We start from the raw sequence: 17,419 nt of genomic DNA on the forward strand, positions 1-17,419 counted from the left end.
CTCGGTTTTCGAGGTGGGCCCGTAGGACGCCGCATCACAAGGCGAGACTGATGACTTATATATCTAGTCTAGCACGGCTTTACGTAATTGTCTAATCCAATCATTACGTTACGGTACACAGGCACTGCAGAGCTCAGGCTAGCGTCCTATCATATATTGCAGTGATGTCGCGTCCTACGTTGTCCAGACAATAAACAAGGTCTTGGTCCCGCCTTACGACTTCCGCGCTGCTGTGACCACCCCCAAGCCGCTGAAATGTCGCGATAATGATCGGTTCCAGGCACCCTGGCATGCTTCGCGACGTCCGTCTGCGCTAGAAGATCAGAAGTACCTCACGAGGTGTCTCTCTCTGCAATTGGTTCGTTGCACGCTGGCCGTGGTCAGCGTGGGAGCACGTCTGGCGTTAGTCAGGCGCCCGACCACTCCACGGGATGTACGTCGAGGCGGAGCCGCACAGTTGTCCTTTCCGCTGGCCATTGAACACCTGTAATCTCATCTCACATAGAAGCGTACGATTTGTGCTCGCCTAGCACCCGGATTTCAGCGACCTTGCCGGGAGAGGTGACTGCAGACGCGCGTATACACGCTGATTTTGTGCTTCTGGTGTGTGCGCCACAACCTTGAGCTTGTCCGAGCATGAGCCCGTTTGGTCTGACTCTGGTTGCCCCCTAGCACAGATCCTTGCGCACTGGCGCGGATGACCATCGAGCAAGTCGCCAAACTCAGGCGTTCTCCGGCCAGGGCTTCCCGTGGTGCGCCTCGTGCCAAAGATGCAGATCCGAGCACCCGCGCCGAGCAGTGCGTTTCCTGCAATCGATGTTCGTGCTAGGCGCGTCATTTACCGATAGTTGCTATCGTAATCCCTTCGCTGCAGCGTCCAAAATGCTCAAGGAGATCCCTGCAACGGCGCATGTTCCCTGCGAGCTTAGCTGACTGCACGAATGCTGCATGCATCGGGTCTGCGGCTTCGCACAGCCGGTCTGGCAACATGGGCCCTTCGATGCCGCCGGCACGGATGAACGCGGCTAGCGTAACCGAGCGTCATAAGAGCAGGCGGTACGATGTAGCTCTCGGAGCTTTGTTGCGCTCACTGATTTCCTCATATTCCTCGCGACGTGCAATTGAAGCCTCCACGCGGTACTCTGATACAAGGAGCTCCTTCCGGTCTACGAAGAGAGCCAGCGTTTCAGGGTTTGCGAGGTACATAAGGCAGCGGCGTGTTTAGCACCAGGCAGCTCGTTGTCTGCTCATCGCTCCGAGGCAGAGCGCGAGCGACTCGCCATGGCGCCCTACTCTGCACTAGCGTTTGGTGCGATCGTCCTTCTCTCCGCGGTTAGTCTTACTTTAGATTTGCAACCTAAAGCTCATCGTTGGTCCGCTGCACATAGCACAGCCACGCATCGCTGCTCCCACACTCCATCCGTGACGAGGACTACTTATCCAAGCGTGCGAGTGTAGGCCCAGTCACCTCCGGACTTCCCTCAGGGTGGAAGTACGGCGCCTGCTATGTGTAAGTCCCCGTCGCTGATACTCACGCATCACGTGACTGACCAGAAACACAGCGACAATGCAAACGGTCGTGTCTTCGCGGAAGAGGATCCAGACAACAGCGCCCTCACGGTCGAGTCCTGCATCAGCTCGTGCACGAGCCAGGGCTTCAGCGTTGCGGGCATGGAATATTCAGGTATGTCAGGCGTCAGCCAAGCGACGTCAGACCCGTCACTCGGCACGGTGCTGATATCCATAATTCGCCAGTGCAATGCTTCTGCGGGAATGAACTCATCAATGGCGCCGTGACTGCCCCTGACAGCGACTGCAACATGGCCTGCGGAGGCAGCGCTACGTATGTGCATTTGCAATTTTTTTGCGCGCCGTATGGCATCCTGACAGATAACATTCACAGCGAGGCGTGCGGTGGCCCTAATAGGCTCTCGGTGAGCAGAATCTGGAGCGCTAGTCGGCGAAGTAGCGCTCATGGACTTGCGATCTAGGTCTACAGCACAGGGACAATCACAACCCTTCCCGTTCCGACTACGCAGACCACTGGGCTGCCCGGAAATTGGCAGTACGTTGGCTGTATAGAGTGAGTACGAGGTCTCCGGGCGCGTCGAGTGGAGATTGATCGGTCGTACCACAGGGAGGGCGCAAACGGCAACCGTGTTTTCCCCTACCAAATTATCAACACCAACAACAACTCTGCCGAGGCATGTCTGAACCAGTGCGGCGCGTTCGGATACCCCGCTGCCGGCATGGAGTATGGCGATGAATGCTGTGAGTGCCTCAGGTTCGATGCACTAGCTGGTGGCTCACGAGCTCTCTTCCAGGGTGTGGTGATATCAGCGACGTAACGAGCAACAGCGCTGGCAACGCTCCCGCCACCGACTGTAACCAGGCTTGTTCTGGCGATCCGATTCACATCTGCGGAGCTGGTAATCGACTCTCGGTACGTATTCTAGCTTTGGTCGTATGTCTGTCTGCTTAATGTTTTCCTAGTACTACACGTTCCAAGGGGGCATCGCCAATTGGAATACGCCTTCGAACACCGGTCGATACGAGGTATGTCAGTTTAACTCATGATGGTGCTGTACGCTAATACCCACTTTGCAGTTCTTAGTGAGTGACATTTACTCTACCCAAGTGTGCGATCCTAAGGCCATGTAGATCGGCGGCGTCGTAGTCCCTCTTCTCGTCACTCTCGGAATCAACAACAAGGTCGCCTTCCTGGAAAAGTTTGGAACGAGCGAGTTTGACAACTCCACCGGCGCTTACGAGCTGGATCTTAGCCTCGTCGACAACTTCGATCTGGCGTGGCGGACGATGCACGTCAAATCTGATGTATTCTGCTCTGCAGCCGTCGTTCTGCCCGACAAAGCCGCGCGTCAGCTGAACATCGGTGGCTGGAGTCTCCAGAGCACCCAAGGAGTTCGTCTCTATACTCCTGATGGCAGTCCGGGTGTGAACGGCACGAACGATTGGGAGGAGAACTATGAGGAGCTCCATTTGCAGGTGGGCATGTTTATATTTCTAGCCTTCCATGCCTCACACTTTTTCACAGCGCCAGCGCTGGTATCCATCCGCTCTCGTCCTCGTAAACGGTTCTGTTCTCGTCATGGGTGGCGAGGTAGGCAGCAACGGCGCGCCAGAGCCTAGTCTCGAGATTCTGCCGACCCCCGAAGGTGGTCCTACCTGGATATTCCTCGATTACCTTAACCGTACAGACCCGAACAATTTGTACCCTTACCTCATCAACCTCCCGAGCGGCAAAATCTTCGTCGGTGAGCATCTTAGCTGATCAGAAGACAAGACGGAAATTGAGTTGTACCCTTGTCGCAGGTTACTACAACGAGGCTCGGATACTCGATCCGGTCACCTTTGACACCGTTCAGGTGCTTCCCAACATGCCCGGCTCCGTCACGAGCTTCTTGGCAGGGCGTACGTACCCGATGGAAGGTAGCACCGTCATGTTCCCGCAGCACGCTCCTTACACGGATCCGATGACCGTCCTGATTTGCGGCGGTTCGAACTTTGGGGTTGCGCTGGATAATTGCGTCAGTATTCAGCCTGAAGTGGAAAACCCGCAGTGGACGCTTGAACGGATGGTGGGTGCATTAGCTGCTTCACGGTTTAACCTAGCTTAATTGCGTCCTCTCGTTCTTCAGCCGTCAAAGCGTGTGATGCCGTGCATAGTATGTAACTTCATTCTCTTCAAGTTTGTTATAAATCTAACATCTTTGCCATATAGGCTGGTGTGTGGAGTTGACTAACCAAATGTTACGCAATTTGCTGAGATTTATCTTTACTGTAGCTCTTCCCGATGGTACTTTCCTCATCGTCAACGGCGCTATGCAAGGCGTCGCTGGTTTCGGGCTTGCCACCGACCCCAACTTCCAAGCCCTGCTCTACGACCCCACTCAACCGGTCAATTCCCGAATCTCCATCCTCAACACCACGATTGTTGCCCGGCTGTATCACTCAGAGGCTACGGTATGCGCGAGCGAATCCGAGGTTTCTGTCGAAATGCTGACGAATTTTCTAGCTGCTCTACGACGGCCGCGTCTTGATTTCTGGCAGTGATCCCCAAACGCCAGGCTTCCCAGAGGAGATGCGTATCGAGGTGTACTATCCGCCGTATCTGACAGACGGCCGTACACAACCAAGCTTTACCATCGAAGAGACTGACTGGAATTACGGCGGGCAATACTCGATTACCGTGACGCTGCACGAAGGAACCACGAGCACGATGCGTGTCTCTCTCGTCGCTGGTGCGTATCATTCGCAGCCGTTCCTAACTCATCGTCGAGCTGACCTCGTCTTCAGCTACTTCTAGCACGCATGGAAACGCCATGGGCAGCCGGACGATCTTCCCCGCGTTCTCTTGCAACGGAAACACGTGCACGATCACCGCACCCCCTAACGCAAACATCTCCCCGCCTGGATGGCACCAACTCTTCGTTCTCGACGGGCCGACGCCGTCTTTCTCGCACTGGGTCCGCATCGGAGGCGACCCCGGACTCCTTGGCGAATGGCCGAACTTCCCTGATTTCACCCTCCCCGGAGAGTAAAAACGTTCGCTCTTACGAATGGACTAGACTGTGGCTTGGCTGAAACCCGGACGGTTTTCGTGGATGTTGCGGATACGGTTTGAATCACGACTTGGACACGACTTGGACACGGTTTGGACACGATTTGCGCGACTCGTAGTACCTTCCTCTCCGAGACGATTTTCCCAGCGAACATGCCAAGGACCAGTACTTTCACGCTCTCGGGACTTTGTTTCGTACCTTCTGTAGTATGGCTAGTATGAGGTTTTGCGAATGTATCTGATTGAGGTATTCCGGACTTGCGCGCGATTGTGGGCCCGCTAGCAGGCCCTAACCCTAGTGGGCGCCACGATTATGGCGCTTGTTTATCTCATGCCTTGAAGTCTTTACTTAGAACAATCATCTTCTGCTCTGCGCCTGACATTCGCCCAGCTCATGCCGCTTTCAAAAGCAAATAATATGCTCATACTGGCATATTTTCTTGCTTCTGCACATCCACCCTTCCGATTACATGTCGACAGGGCTTGCAAACTCAAATCGGCGCCACCAACTTGAAAATTCGTTTAGCCCTGTCGAGAGGCCGAAGCCTCCCGTAAAAGCATAACAGTAGCCTCCCAAAGCACTGTCATGTAGGGATTTTTCAATCACTAGTCTTTCTTGGTTAGCAGCGGCCATTTTACTCTGTTTCACGACCGGTTAATACAGTTAGACAGAATGCGCGATGATTCAAACACACAGTAGAAATATATTTGGGTCTTCTGAATACAGTCAGTGGCGACCTCAATTTCTCTGCTCTTTTTTCAGACTGTGCGACTGCCAGGCAGTAGCCAGTGTACGATCACCCTCAACCTGCTCACATTCCATCGCCTATGGCACTAGGATAAACAGGCAGTGGAGGTCTGTAAACTGCCCCTCAAAGCCTCTGCTTTAGCTAAGGTGATATTTAATCGTCATGGCCCGTACCTGAGGCAATTGTATTTGCCAGTAACCACATCAGTTCGCAGGCGTTCGGCCGATAATCACTGAGATTACGGGCTTCACCTTGCTTCAAACCCATACTGCTTATCAGCGTTATGCCTCTACTATATGCCAAACTCTTGAGCAACTAATATTTGTTCTTCAAATGGGGCACTAATCTGGTCATTAGGGCACTGAGTTGCGTGACTTCCGCTCCTACCATTAGCTCTCTCGTCCTCGTATTAAACGGAAGTGTAGCAGATCTAACTAAGCTTGGACGTCCAACGAAATCGGGGAGGCTGTGGTGCCAGTACGCCCGCGATTTTGTGCTTTCAGTCTCCGCAACCATCCCATATTCCGCATATTCCTCAATTCCGTACCGTCAAGAGCACACTAATTGCGACAAAGCCGTATATCTAGTATAGCTGTCGAGGTAAGAGTAACCTCATCACCATGAAGGTCTTCCTTGAGTTGCTCGTTTCCACTTGCACACCAGCATGAACGACGGGCATATGTCGCGTGGAGAGGTTCAGAGACCGTGCAGTGGGCGTGGCGATATTCCCCCTTCTGTGGAAGCGCATGCACAGCCAGCAGTGCGGGGGATGTAGCCTAACATGAAGATAGGAAACAATTGGCACCATCATGATTCCGTTGTGGTGAAAGAACAAGTCTCGAAGAATGACAAGCAGTTGAACAGCTCAGCCCAATTCAATCTTTCTTCACGTATACGTAGTGGTAGTAGTGCGACAGTGATCAGGTAGCTCATATCCGGCCTGTCGCTCCCTAAAACCATAGGTCATGTCAAAATATTTTATCAATACTATATGTTTTGATAGAGGACCTTAGTATGGCTCAGTAATACATCAAACACATATCCTTTCAGCATGTGGCAAACAGTCACAAGAGGTGATTGCGTTCATCGGGCCAGGATCACAAAGTTTCACTGGAGAAAACGTCGAGATTCGAGAATGTTCGGATTTGGGTCACTTCTGACGCGACAAGTTGAAAACCAACCTTCGCAGATTGGGTTGGCACACATGCAGGTTGTTCTACAGCACTTTTCCTATACCTATGGCGCTGATGCTGATATCCTTGCTTATAGATAAATCTAGTGGTAAACCCAGTCTTTGGTACCCGGGCACATCTGCGCGTATCGGCTCTTCTGATGCTATCGCCGCCAGCCAGGGCACAGCCTCGCATCCCCTGTATCGGAATGAGAGACCGTGCTAGCTTTTACAGGCGTTTCCACGCCGGCTTATAGTGCGCCGCAGTGGCGCGCAAGGTCTACCGTCCTCAGGCACGCACTTTAAGCTGTAAACGCTTCGGACCCAAGAGGAAGGTGCGATAACTGATACTCGGTGAGATTTTGAAACAAGTCGCGTCACATCGGCGGAAGCTGCATAGCCGAGACCGATCTGCAAGACGAGCACGTAGCACGATATGACATTGTTAGGATTTATCTTAATGCGCGGCATATTTGCTCACAGAGACGTCCTCAAGGGCACATCTTAAATGATGACGGGGTGAGAAAATCTGCAGAAGATGCTTTATGTTGATAAGTGTATCCTTGCTCTCCAGGCTGAGCGCATCCCACATGCGTAAGAAGACCCCAGTGAGCTAAGAGGTATCCATCATCCATGAATTTGCTCAGCTATTCTCCCTCAGATGAAGGCGCAAGTGTTGAGTATTTTGAGTTCTCGGACGCCGCCTGCCGTCTGTTTGGCAAGACGATGGCAGTGTAAGCCAAATTTGGAGGTAGTCTTGAGCTGCGCATTGTGAAGGAGAAAAATCTCATTTGTAGACCAGGGGCTCCCCCAGCAAGCGCCGGCAGCGACACTACTTCACTATGCGCACAAGTGCGCAGTGCACACGAACACCTGTAGCGACAAATCAGGCAAATGACAGACCCCAGTCACCGGTCTCGATCCAGGACTCGTGGCACCACCGATCACTCAGCGCTGCTGCGGACCCCTTGATGCGTTTGACTGCAGTAGAGCGTCGACAACAAGAGACCTCCCTGCTACACTACAGGCATGAGCTGGTTTCAGATCACCTGAAATGTCCCGGTCAAGCCATCAAAAATGTTTCATTTTCAGAGACTTAACCGGGGCTTTCTGGTGTCCTAAAATGATAGATTTGCTACCACTTTCATGGCCATTTGCGGTGCAAGAAAATGATAAATTTTGTGTAGCCTGAAATGAACCTGAAATGACTCAATATGGCTACATTTCGGTACGGCAAAGAGTTCATGTTTCAGAAGACTCTGTGGCGCATTTCAGGACATCTGAAAGAACATATGTGGAGATCATTTCTGCCTCATGTTTGCAATGAGGAAAGGTACGGGCAAGGATAACTTTTGATGGTCCTGAAATTGCCATTTCTGATGGATTTTGAAGCTATTTTATGAGCTAGAAGATTTTTACTTGAGATAAGCCAAAAATGTCCTAGAAACGTACTACAAATTTGCCGTAAATGGTAATTTCAGGACCATCAAAAGTTTTCCTTGCCCGCACCTTTCCTCATTGCAAACATGAGGCGGAAATGATTTCTACATATGTTCTTTCAGATGTCCTGAAATGCACCACAAAGTCTTCTGAAACATGAACTCTTTGCCGTACCGAAATGTAGCCATATTGAGTCATTTCAGGTTCATTTCAGGCTACACAAAAATTATCATTTTCCTGCACCGCAAATGGCTACGAAAGTGGTGGCAAATCTATCATTTTAGGACACCAGAAAGCCCCGGTTAAGTCTCTTGAAAATGAAACATTTTTGATGGCTTGACCGGGACATTTCAGGTGATCTGAAATCAGCTCATGCCCGTAGTGCTAGAAACCCGCAACAGGAAAATGTTTAGGCGTTTTACTGCAAGGCTGCTTGTGCACATTGGGCTCAGGCCGACATACCCGCAGCGCCTTGGTGATGTTGATAGACACCACCAAGACAGGTACTAACAACACCTAAGACAAGTACTTCAAGGCATGTAATTTCATCCAAGTAATCCAAGACGTTTCTAACATCCAATTTTTTTTTGATGTCATAGATGTGCGAAAGGGTATGAAAGGTGTACGAGAAGACTGGTCATCTCCAGGTTCCTCGCAGCCTTCACAGACTCCGAGTCCTACAGTAGCCTTTGTAGCAATGGCTCCCAAAAAACTCATCTCCCTCCTCTTCTTCGCTCTCTCCATCTCCGCAGTGCCAGCCACGTTGCTGCCTGCTCGAGGGTCACCGCGAGACGACTCCCTACGTGCCGTCGAGAAGCGTGCCACCTGCTCTAACGGCGCCTCCGTCAGTGACCAGTCGTGTTGCGTCTGGGTCGACGTCCTAGAAGACATCCAGGAAAACCTCTTCAGCGGCGGACAATGTGACGCTGAGGCCCACGAGTCCCTCCGTCTGTAAGCTCAGCAATGCCCGTTACTCGATGGCTGTTCGCTGACATGGCTACAGTACCTTTCACGACGCAATCGGGTATTCTTCCGCGCTAGCAGCCGAGGGCAAGTGGCCGTATGTATCTACTGCCCTCAGCATTGTCTCAGCGTCTTACAATGTATGCCAGTGGTGGAGGCGCCGACGGCTCCATCCTCGCGTTCAGCGACACAGAAACTGCCTTCTCGGCGAACGCCGGTCTCGACGATATCGTCGAACTCCAGAAGACTTTCGTCGAGAAGCACAACGTTTCTCCCGGCGACTTCATCGCCTTCGCTGGTGCGGTCGCAACGAGCAACTGCCCGGGTGCTCCGCAGATGCCCTTCCTCGCTGGCCGCGCTCCCCGTATGCTTGACGAATTTTTTCAGCAAATAGGCTCTGACTCGTATTTTACAGCTACCCAGGCTTCTCCTCCTGACCTTGTCCCCGAGCCTTTCGGTGTGTTGAGTGGACAGCATGAGCATCCGTACATAAACTTACTCTCTTCGTAGATTCTGTCAGCAAGATCCTTAACCGCGTCGACGATGCCGGCGGGTTCGATGAGGTAGATCTCGTATGGCTGCTTGCTTCGTGAGTAGTGTATGCGTTCGACACCGCATTGACGCTGACCATCCGACTTCAGCCATTCCATTGCTTCCTCCAACGAAATCGAGCCAACCAACGAGTCCTTCGCGTTCGACACCACTCCTCACACTTTCGACTCCCAATTCTTCGTTGAGACTCTGCTTGTCGGCACTGGCTTCCCTGGGTGCGTAATCTTTGAACCAGTGCCTGTGCGCGCAGACCGCTCACGGTTTGTTCAGCTCCTCTCGCGCTCGGGGCGAGGTCAAGTCGCCGTTCCCAAATCAGATACGTCTTCAGTCCGACTTCGCCATCGCGCGTGACCCGCGCACGTCCTGCGAGTGGCAAAACTTCGTCAGTGCGTACCGCCCCGTGCATTTCTCATCGCAGCAGAAACACGCTCACCGCGTACCTCGCAGATAACCAGACAAAGATGATGAAAAACTTCCAGTCCGTCTTCCAAAACCTTACGCTGATCGGCCAGAACGTGGACCAGCTCACCAACTGCTCGGACGTCATTCCAATCTCTACGCCGCTCCCTACCAATCGTCCGGTCTCGTACTTCCCATATGGGAAGACCATAAACGATATCCAGCAGAGTGTACGTAGTATCCCCCGATGCTGTGCATGAGGCGTGCCGCCCGCTGACTGCCCTTCCTGCAGTGCGCGACCGCGCCCTTCCCGAACCTTACGACGTTCTCTGGTCCCGAGACTTCGGGTACGAACGTACGTGCCTGCCAACGACCGCGAAGGCACCTTGGCTGACAAATTGCTCCTATAGACCACTACCGTCTAGTGCATAGATATTCGCCGGCACTCGGTCTTTGTCTCGGCAAAGGAACGACATTAAGTTATTTTGTGGTGTTGATGCTGTCTTTCTGGCCGGGTGAACAAGTGTGCATTGTGTTATGGTCTTAATTTGGTCTTAATAGACTCCAGGGCGCGCTATAACCAGTCTCTAACATCTCACAGTCTCGGTTGAAAAGTTTAAGGATATAAGTGCACAAATAGGTAGGCACAGTCGCGAAGGATACCACTGCAGAACCAATCAGCCTAGCAGCGCGCGACAAATATAATGACGGGAGACATCACAATGTTGGCAGAACAGTAAGGTGAACGGCTGATAGAAAGGCATGAGCATGCTATGTGCCTGTGTCACCACATGCAGTTTGACGTTTCATTTGGAAAAATGGTGAGGAAAGAGAGCAGAAGGGCTCGGAGACGTGATAGCGAGACATAGGATCACTGAGGTTGCTATATCAATAGTGACGTCCAAAGCTTCGCTCTAGACTTGCTCTGACGATGAATCAGACGTTTCGGAAGCGACTACCTGAAACGGCGCGGGAGTCTGAAGCGATGTCTCAAGTAAAATTGTGCCAAGATGCGTCGAACCGCGGCGTTCCGTCGAAACGGCTCTGAGCCCCTTCGCACGCCGCGCTCTGCTCGCTTGTACAATCATCATGCCTTGCTGCCGCGATTCCAATTCCACATCTATTCCGCCGTCGTTTTGTATACTTTTTGTTGTCTAATTTTCTATGTTCATGCTGTAGCGAGCATTGCACTGGTCTATATAAGCACTTCCCGATCACCCTAGGGTAGTAGCGCGCATACCGCGGGATTTTTTCTGTAGGTTTTACCTGCGCTTGGCACCATATTGGAAGGCTAGTGCTGTGTGCATAATAAGATACATGAAAGTCATCGTAGATGAGGCAAATTTCTCCAGAATGCTGTGAGGAAATATCACTCTTCGGGGTCGGGGATGTTCAAAGTACATGAGTACGCGCGCCTTCATTCGTGCTTCGCTTCACCTCGTCCGAAGTGAGTTTGGAAGCGGCTGTGAAACGATCCTTAAGCTCGGGCTTAGGTTGATATAAGCTCTGACAAGCCGTCTCCCGCCTTCAGTTCTGAATAGCTGCTGGCCGTGGCATCCGCTGTCCGAACAAATAGCCCCCTCCCTTCATTTATTGGCATACGAATGGCGTTGTGGCTATCACATAGATACATCAATCCGGATGAGTGGATGAGTTCTCGGTGGCCTGTGGCATCCGCTTTGCGGGTTAGTGGCAGCGTTTTGCCAATGAGTGGACTAGATACAGATCCGAACCCTGTCGAGAAGATGAGGATGATGAAACTGCATGCTACGAAGACAATGTAAGAGCCTCAAACAAGCTAAGTGACTGGGTCTCGGACTCTACGTGATATGGCCCACTTACACTGTGATTAATTGAAGTACCGGTGGCTACCGCAGACTCCCCCCTCCTCCTAAAAAAGGGTTCACAGATCCTCTCTGTGGCTTGTGACCAAGACGATATAATGTATCGGACGAAGGCCTCTGGTCAAAAAAGTGCGGTAACAGGAGAATCGTAGCCGGTGAGTGCCATTCTGCCGGTCACTTCGTGGCGGCCACGTGCATGCGCGTGACTAGTTCGAAAGGCCTGGGCCTAATCCAGAAAACCTCAACACTACAGGACCTTACAGGACCTACTGTACCTAGATATACATCAAATTCAAAACATGGTTTGCATTCAGGATGTGACATGACGCGGTCAACGCGTACTCCGTGTACAGCACTTACGTGGCATTCCGCCGTGACGACCGCGCAGTGAACTTCAGTAGCATCAAAAATTCACTCATTGCGGTTGATGTGTCGCATATTAGCTTTATGTATTTTGTATTGGCCCTCATTTCTTGTTCATTGTGGCTTTGAAAAACAACACGACGTCATTCGACATAGGGTTAGGGGTTCCTTGATTGTCACATCATCGCAGTGACGTAGACAAACCTAATAGCGACGTCGTGACGTCACACGTTCCTCCACTCGTTTCTCCTGGCACTCTCCACAATGAATGGGATCACGTCCTCCGGTTGCCTTATAATCCACGGCCCTTTCTTCAGCATTGAACACGGCACATATCTCGACACTTCTCCGCTTACTCTTTCTCTGAACTCGACCTAGAACTACTTTGCTACTTCCAACTATGTCCGAAAACATCCACGGCGACTCAGCCGTCAAGTCGAAGCAGGATCTGCCACCCGCTCGCGACCGCAAAGGCATACGTCCTGTTTCACCGCCGCTCTCGAATACATCAATGAAGCGCTTCAATCACTACATGGCGTTGTTCGTCACGCTCATACTTGCGTTCTACGCGTGGAGGTTGATGGTGTGGAAGGCAGAAGTCGGGTCGTGGTGGAACCTGATGCTGGGCAAGCAGCCTCCGGCGATGCGCAGCGGAGGCGTAGGGAGTGGAAGCAGCGTCACCATGGCGGACGTGACACCAACTAGTAGTCGGACGGACATGACAGTCGACGACAGGATCAACGAGCTCGCGTCGGCATTGGGCGTGCCCTCGAAGGACCTCGCGTCCGCCATCGCCGTAGCTGTGCACGATTACGTGCCTCCAGCCACGATTTCCTCGATAGCCGCACACCAGACTGGGTGAGTTTCATGCTTGGTGATATGCATTATCTTGTTACTCAGACGTTCTTCCCAGTGAGGCTGTGCAATACCTGGTCGACCCCGAAGGCGCGTCCGAGTCTGACGCTTCAGCAACTGCAATTATGCCTGCAGCGACGAGGGGTGCCAAAGTTATCCACAAAGCGTTTGAAGCTGTTGTTGGAATGGACGAGCCGCCGAGCGAAATGGCATAGGAGCTGGCTGCCGTTATAGTACCGGGTTCCTTACGCTTGCAATAGCTTACACCTCACATTTGTTATCATTCTTCCACCATTCCGACGTAACCTCTGTCGTAAATGGACTTCAAAGCCCGCAGTCCCGGCAGACTGGGAGCTTAGCCCTATATAGGGGCGCTTGCGCGCCGTTAATGAGAGAAAGGGTCACGTGTGCTGTATCGGTCCCGCCCAGCCGGCTGCAGGACGACTCGACCCAGCTCCTTTCCTCGACCACGACGACGACCACGACGACGATGGCATCGACAGTGTCAGAAATGAGTAGTTTGGTGCCAAAAGACATCACAGGCAAGTATATGAGACATTCAGGCTGCATATAATGCATAATATGTTTGGTCCCGTGGTATCTGGCAGGCATCGCCCTAAGCGTCGACAAGCATGACGACGAGCCCCCACGGGTCCTCACATTCTACAAGCACAACACAGAGGTCATCCTCATTGGGCGCAGATCCAGTGTGTCGACTAAGCCGCAAGCTGAGGAAACCGACCGCGCACTCTTCAGATGTCCGGTGATAAGCCGCAGGCATGCGAAGATCATCTTCACGCAGTACGGAAACGTACGTTTTCCATGCTCTCAACACGAGTCCTGGCATAAAAGTTATTTGCAGGTGTATCTTTCTGACTTGTCATCCCATCACGGTACCCATATCCTCAGACCAGGCGAGAAAGCATCTACCATGATCAAGCCCGACTCCCCGAGCGTGCTCGCCGACGGCGACACCATCACCTTCGGGAAAGCCGTCGGAAGAGACGAGAGCATCGTCAGCCCCATCATCGCCAAGGTGCGCTTGCTCTTTGGAACGCTCCCGCCGTCGCCCGAACCCGCATCAAGCATTACGCCAGCGACGCCGGCTGCGCCGACTGCCGCCGTTCACACGTCCTCTGGGCGTTACGGCATCTATACGCCCGCTATGACCTCGTCCAGCTCTGACTCCTCTGAGAGCGAGGACATTGAAGAAATCCCCCCGCCATCCCAAGCTCCACGTCTGTGCGGCCCACTCCCCTTCGGCTTCGGCCCCAGGACCTCGCATGCGTACCAGATGCACCATGTATTCCATACCCGTCATGCGCATCACACCCAGATGATCCCTAATCCACCTGGTCGCCTCGGGCTGCTGCGCAGGATCCTCCCCCGCGTCGGATCCATTGAGGAGATCGCTACCGGCCACGGCTCCAGCAGGCTATCCCCCATCTCTGTCTATTCTGCCTCGCGGTCTCCGTCTGTCGTTGAAGTGCGCCGGGAAGATGTGCAGCCTCCCGCTGCAGAGCCGGAAGACATCAGTCCCTCCCCCTTCCCCGAGCACCGGTCGCGCGCGCAGTCGCCCAGCGAGGATATGGACCTCGAGAGCGACGCTCCCTCGGAATACCCGGGCAAGTCTGGCGGCATGGAGATCATCCTGGAGGCGAGCTTCGATGGGCCCCTACCCGTCCTGGCAGCCTCCTCGCGCCTCTGCACGCCTGAGCCGGACCCCGAACCGGTGCACAGCTTCCAGCAGAGGCAAGTCGAGGACGACGAGAGCGACGGCGACATGTACGCCACGCCTGCCCCGCAGCTTATCCCCGAACCCGTGCAGGAGCCAGAGCCGGTGTCGCTTGCTGTCCCGCCTCTTGCTCCTGAGGTTCCTGAGCTTTTCATGGACGATGCGGCCTGGTGCTTGTCCGATTATCCCAGCCGCTCTGCGTCCCCCGCCCCGGCCGCCGAGCCCTTTGACATGCGCGTCGAGAACCTGAAGAACAGACTCGCGGACCTCGAGCAACGCATGCTTGCGTCGTCAAAGGCGAGCACTGCGGAACCGTCCGCCGGCGATGCGGAGCCCGAGCAGGTCGAACAGCCCGAACAGTCTGAGCAGCCCGCCGCCGAAGTGGCGGCGCCGGCGCCGGCGGAGGCCGTCGCGCCGATGGTCGACAACCTGAAGGAGATGCTCCAATGTAAGTCCTGTCCCGCACCTCTGACGGCTGACGTCGGTGAACACGCCCCCGTGCTAGCCCTCGACGAGCTGCGCAAGAAGGCGGAGGCAGACATGGCCCAGGAGCTCGACGCCGTCCGCGCGCTGCGCGCCGAGGCCGAGGCCGCCGCCCACGCCGCCCTCGCCCTCGCCGTCGCACCCGCCGTCCCGGTGACCGTAGACCTCGGCGGCGACCACGGAACCGACAAGGTAAGTGCACCCCACGCGGCCCGCTGTGCGCGCGACGCTCACGGCGCGCAGACCCCGCCCGCGGCAAGTGGGCTGAAGCGCAAGCGTGACGAGCTCGAGGACGGCAGCGGCGGTGTCTACGGGGCTGTCGCTCCCGTGGCGCAGACGCCGGTGTCTTGCCACGTCCTCTTCGACAGGCTCGCTGCCGAGCCCCCGCGCAAGCGTGCCCGCGGCGTGGACGTCGCGCGTCGCATCGCGCTCGGCGTTGCGAAGACGACAGCCATCGCGGCTGTCGGCGCCGTCGCGACGTGGTCTGCGCTTGCGTTCAGTTAGGCGGGTAGTCGCGTGCAAAAAGCGGCGCGGGTGTGTGAGTGTACGAATAGGAACAGAAGGAGTGTTTTTTCGAGCTTCTTGAAGAGATGAGGATGTGGACTTTTTTCTTTTTCTTTTTTTCTTCGTGCCCTAATGTGTACGTAGTATGCCTCAGTTGATTCGTCTTGTATGTATTGTGGAAGAATGTGAAATGGAATTATCAGTGTTTATACATCATCCTTCGAGCACGTCCAATCACGAGAGTCGCAGATTTCACTCCATGCAGGCAACGATTGTTGAAGGGATCCAAATCCTTGGGTCGAGATTCGAATCATAAATTACACTGCGTGTAACACATCTAGCTGGTCATGTCGCTGACGCACTCCCAGACGCCTTTGAGGTTCTCCTTCCACAACGTGACCTTGCCATCGCCGCAGCTGACAGCGAGAATGTTGCCCGCGAGCGACCACGAGACGCGCCAGACGACGTCGGGGAAGCGGCCGGGCACGGCGCCCGCAGGGGGAGCGGCGGTGCTGGACGCGCTCGGGTCGAGCGCAGTCTTGGTCCAGGACGCCGTGGGCGTGTCCTTCGTCCAGATGAGCACGGTCTTGTCCTGCGAGGCCGTCGCGATGTAGCTGCGCGGGAGGCCGATGTTCGGCGCCCAGGCGACGTCGCGGACCCAGTCCGTGTGTCCCTCGAGCACGTCCTCCTCAACCCACGCCTGCGTGTCCTCGCGGAAGGCCCAGATCTTGACGAGGTTGTCGCAACCCGCGCTCGCGAAGCGCTTCACGCCCTGCGCGGCCTGTCCCTCCGCGGGCTGCGGCGCGATGAGCGAGCCCGGCTGCACGGCGGGGGCCCAGGAGACGGCGTTGCAGCCGATGGCGTGTCCGATGAACATGTCTGCGCCCCACTGGCCGTCGTCTGCAGCGGTGTTAGAAGAACAGGGTGCAAAGGCGAGAGTCACGTACTCTTGAAGGTCAGAACAGAGATCTTGCCGTCGGATGACGCGCAGGCAAGAATTGCGCCGAGTTCGTGTGGTGCCCAGGAGACCGAATTTACTGCAAACTTATGAGCGTCATACGTCGAGCTTTTGTGGGTTCTGCTACGCACCAGAGGCATCATGCAATGTGTGCTCCTTAACCTTCGCCCATCCTCCACCTGCCTGTCCCGACTGCTCCTTCCAGATAATGACTTTACCGTCGTACGAGCACGACGCGAGGATGTGACCGTACTTGGGGTGGGCCCAGGAGACCTGCCATACTGGTCCGGTGTGCCCCTTCAGAGTGTGTCCAGCCGCCCGCTGCGCTTCGCCGTCCACGACATCGAATACCTTCACCGTGCGGTCAGACGAGCACGTCGCGAGCCGCTTGCCGTAGTAATCTAGTTGCGCATCGTGCTACAGGGACAATGAGGACCATGCTGTATGCATTTCAGTACGCGGAATGGCTGACAATCATGTCCTCGTGGGCCGTCTCAATCGGTATTGGGTCTGTTGCTGACTGCAAAGAATACGTAAGATTTTGAGCAGATACTCTCATAAGAGCTATACTTACTGCGCTCCCATTCTGAACCGCCATTTTACTGTTGAATGGACGACGCGGAGAAGGAGAAAAGCAGAAGTTGGCGCGGAGGTAAGAGTCGCGACGTGGTGAGGCGTCACCGGTTCGGTTGTTGCCGTGAGTCGATCCCATCACTCAAACCGAGCGGCAGAAGCGACCATTGGGAACATAACAAACATGTGCATGTGTAGAAAAGAAATATGATAGCCGCTACGAGTATCCGGCACAGTGTTCATTACCC

At 54.2% G+C, this 17,419-nt stretch overlaps 5 protein-coding genes across 5 annotated transcripts; 4 read left to right on the forward strand and 1 right to left on the reverse strand.

Annotated features, from left to right (window-relative positions):
- The first annotated feature begins 580 nt into the window (after positions 1-580).
- PHACADRAFT_263533 (uncharacterized protein) lies at positions 581-4,826 on the forward strand. The gene is made up of 18 exons (XM_007400498.1): positions 581-607; positions 673-798; positions 875-1,332; positions 1,389-1,510; positions 1,563-1,684; positions 1,756-1,843; positions 1,904-1,934; positions 1,992-2,083; positions 2,138-2,271; positions 2,325-2,443; positions 2,494-2,556; positions 2,662-3,006; positions 3,056-3,275; positions 3,334-3,599; positions 3,660-3,690; positions 3,806-3,984; positions 4,037-4,262; positions 4,318-4,826. The coding sequence occupies exons 3-18, from the start codon at positions 1,282-1,284 to the stop codon at positions 4,560-4,562; spliced, it is 2,334 nt and encodes a 777-aa protein (XP_007400560.1). The 5' UTR covers positions 581-607; positions 673-798; positions 875-1,281; the 3' UTR covers positions 4,563-4,826.
- Positions 4,827-8,639: 3,813 nt separating this feature from the next.
- Positions 8,640-10,250, forward strand: PHACADRAFT_152156 (uncharacterized protein; the record flags this gene model as incomplete). Its single annotated transcript, XM_007400499.1, has 9 exons — positions 8,640-8,893; positions 8,946-9,002; positions 9,055-9,269; positions 9,321-9,362; positions 9,416-9,494; positions 9,547-9,672; positions 9,728-9,843; positions 9,905-10,086; positions 10,149-10,250. 9 exons carry the CDS (start codon positions 8,640-8,642, stop codon positions 10,248-10,250), a joined length of 1,173 nt encoding a protein of 390 aa, XP_007400561.1.
- A 2,061-nt stretch (positions 10,251-12,311) lies between these two features.
- PHACADRAFT_263536 (uncharacterized protein) lies at positions 12,312-12,944 on the forward strand. The gene has a single exon (XM_007400500.1). It carries the CDS (start codon positions 12,464-12,466, stop codon positions 12,923-12,925), a length of 462 nt encoding a protein of 153 aa, XP_007400562.1. The 5' UTR covers positions 12,312-12,463; the 3' UTR covers positions 12,926-12,944.
- Positions 12,945-13,448: 504 nt separating this feature from the next.
- PHACADRAFT_263539 (uncharacterized protein) lies at positions 13,449-15,839 on the forward strand. Its single transcript, XM_007400501.1, has 3 exons — positions 13,449-13,729; positions 13,781-15,101; positions 15,159-15,839. Exons 2-3 carry the CDS (start codon positions 13,850-13,852, stop codon positions 15,638-15,640), a joined length of 1,734 nt encoding a protein of 577 aa, XP_007400563.1. The 5' UTR covers positions 13,449-13,729; positions 13,781-13,849; the 3' UTR covers positions 15,641-15,839.
- A 60-nt stretch (positions 15,840-15,899) lies between these two features.
- PHACADRAFT_263541 (uncharacterized protein) lies at positions 15,900-17,195 on the reverse strand. The gene is made up of 5 exons (XM_007400502.1): positions 17,173-17,195; positions 17,071-17,118; positions 16,730-17,015; positions 16,588-16,677; positions 15,900-16,540 (listed from the first exon to the last, which is right to left on the reverse strand). The coding sequence occupies exons 2-5, from the start codon at positions 17,074-17,076 to the stop codon at positions 15,978-15,980; spliced, it is 945 nt and encodes a 314-aa protein (XP_007400564.1). The 5' UTR covers positions 17,077-17,118; positions 17,173-17,195; the 3' UTR covers positions 15,900-15,977.
- Positions 17,196-17,419: the final 224 nt, after the last annotated feature.

The sequence above is a fragment of the Phanerochaete carnosa genome, assembly GCF_000300595.1.
Source record: "Phanerochaete carnosa HHB-10118-sp unplaced genomic scaffold PHACAscaffold_10, whole genome shotgun sequence".
In the NCBI taxonomy this organism is placed as follows: Eukaryota; Fungi; Basidiomycota; class Agaricomycetes; order Polyporales; family Phanerochaetaceae; genus Phanerochaete; species Phanerochaete carnosa.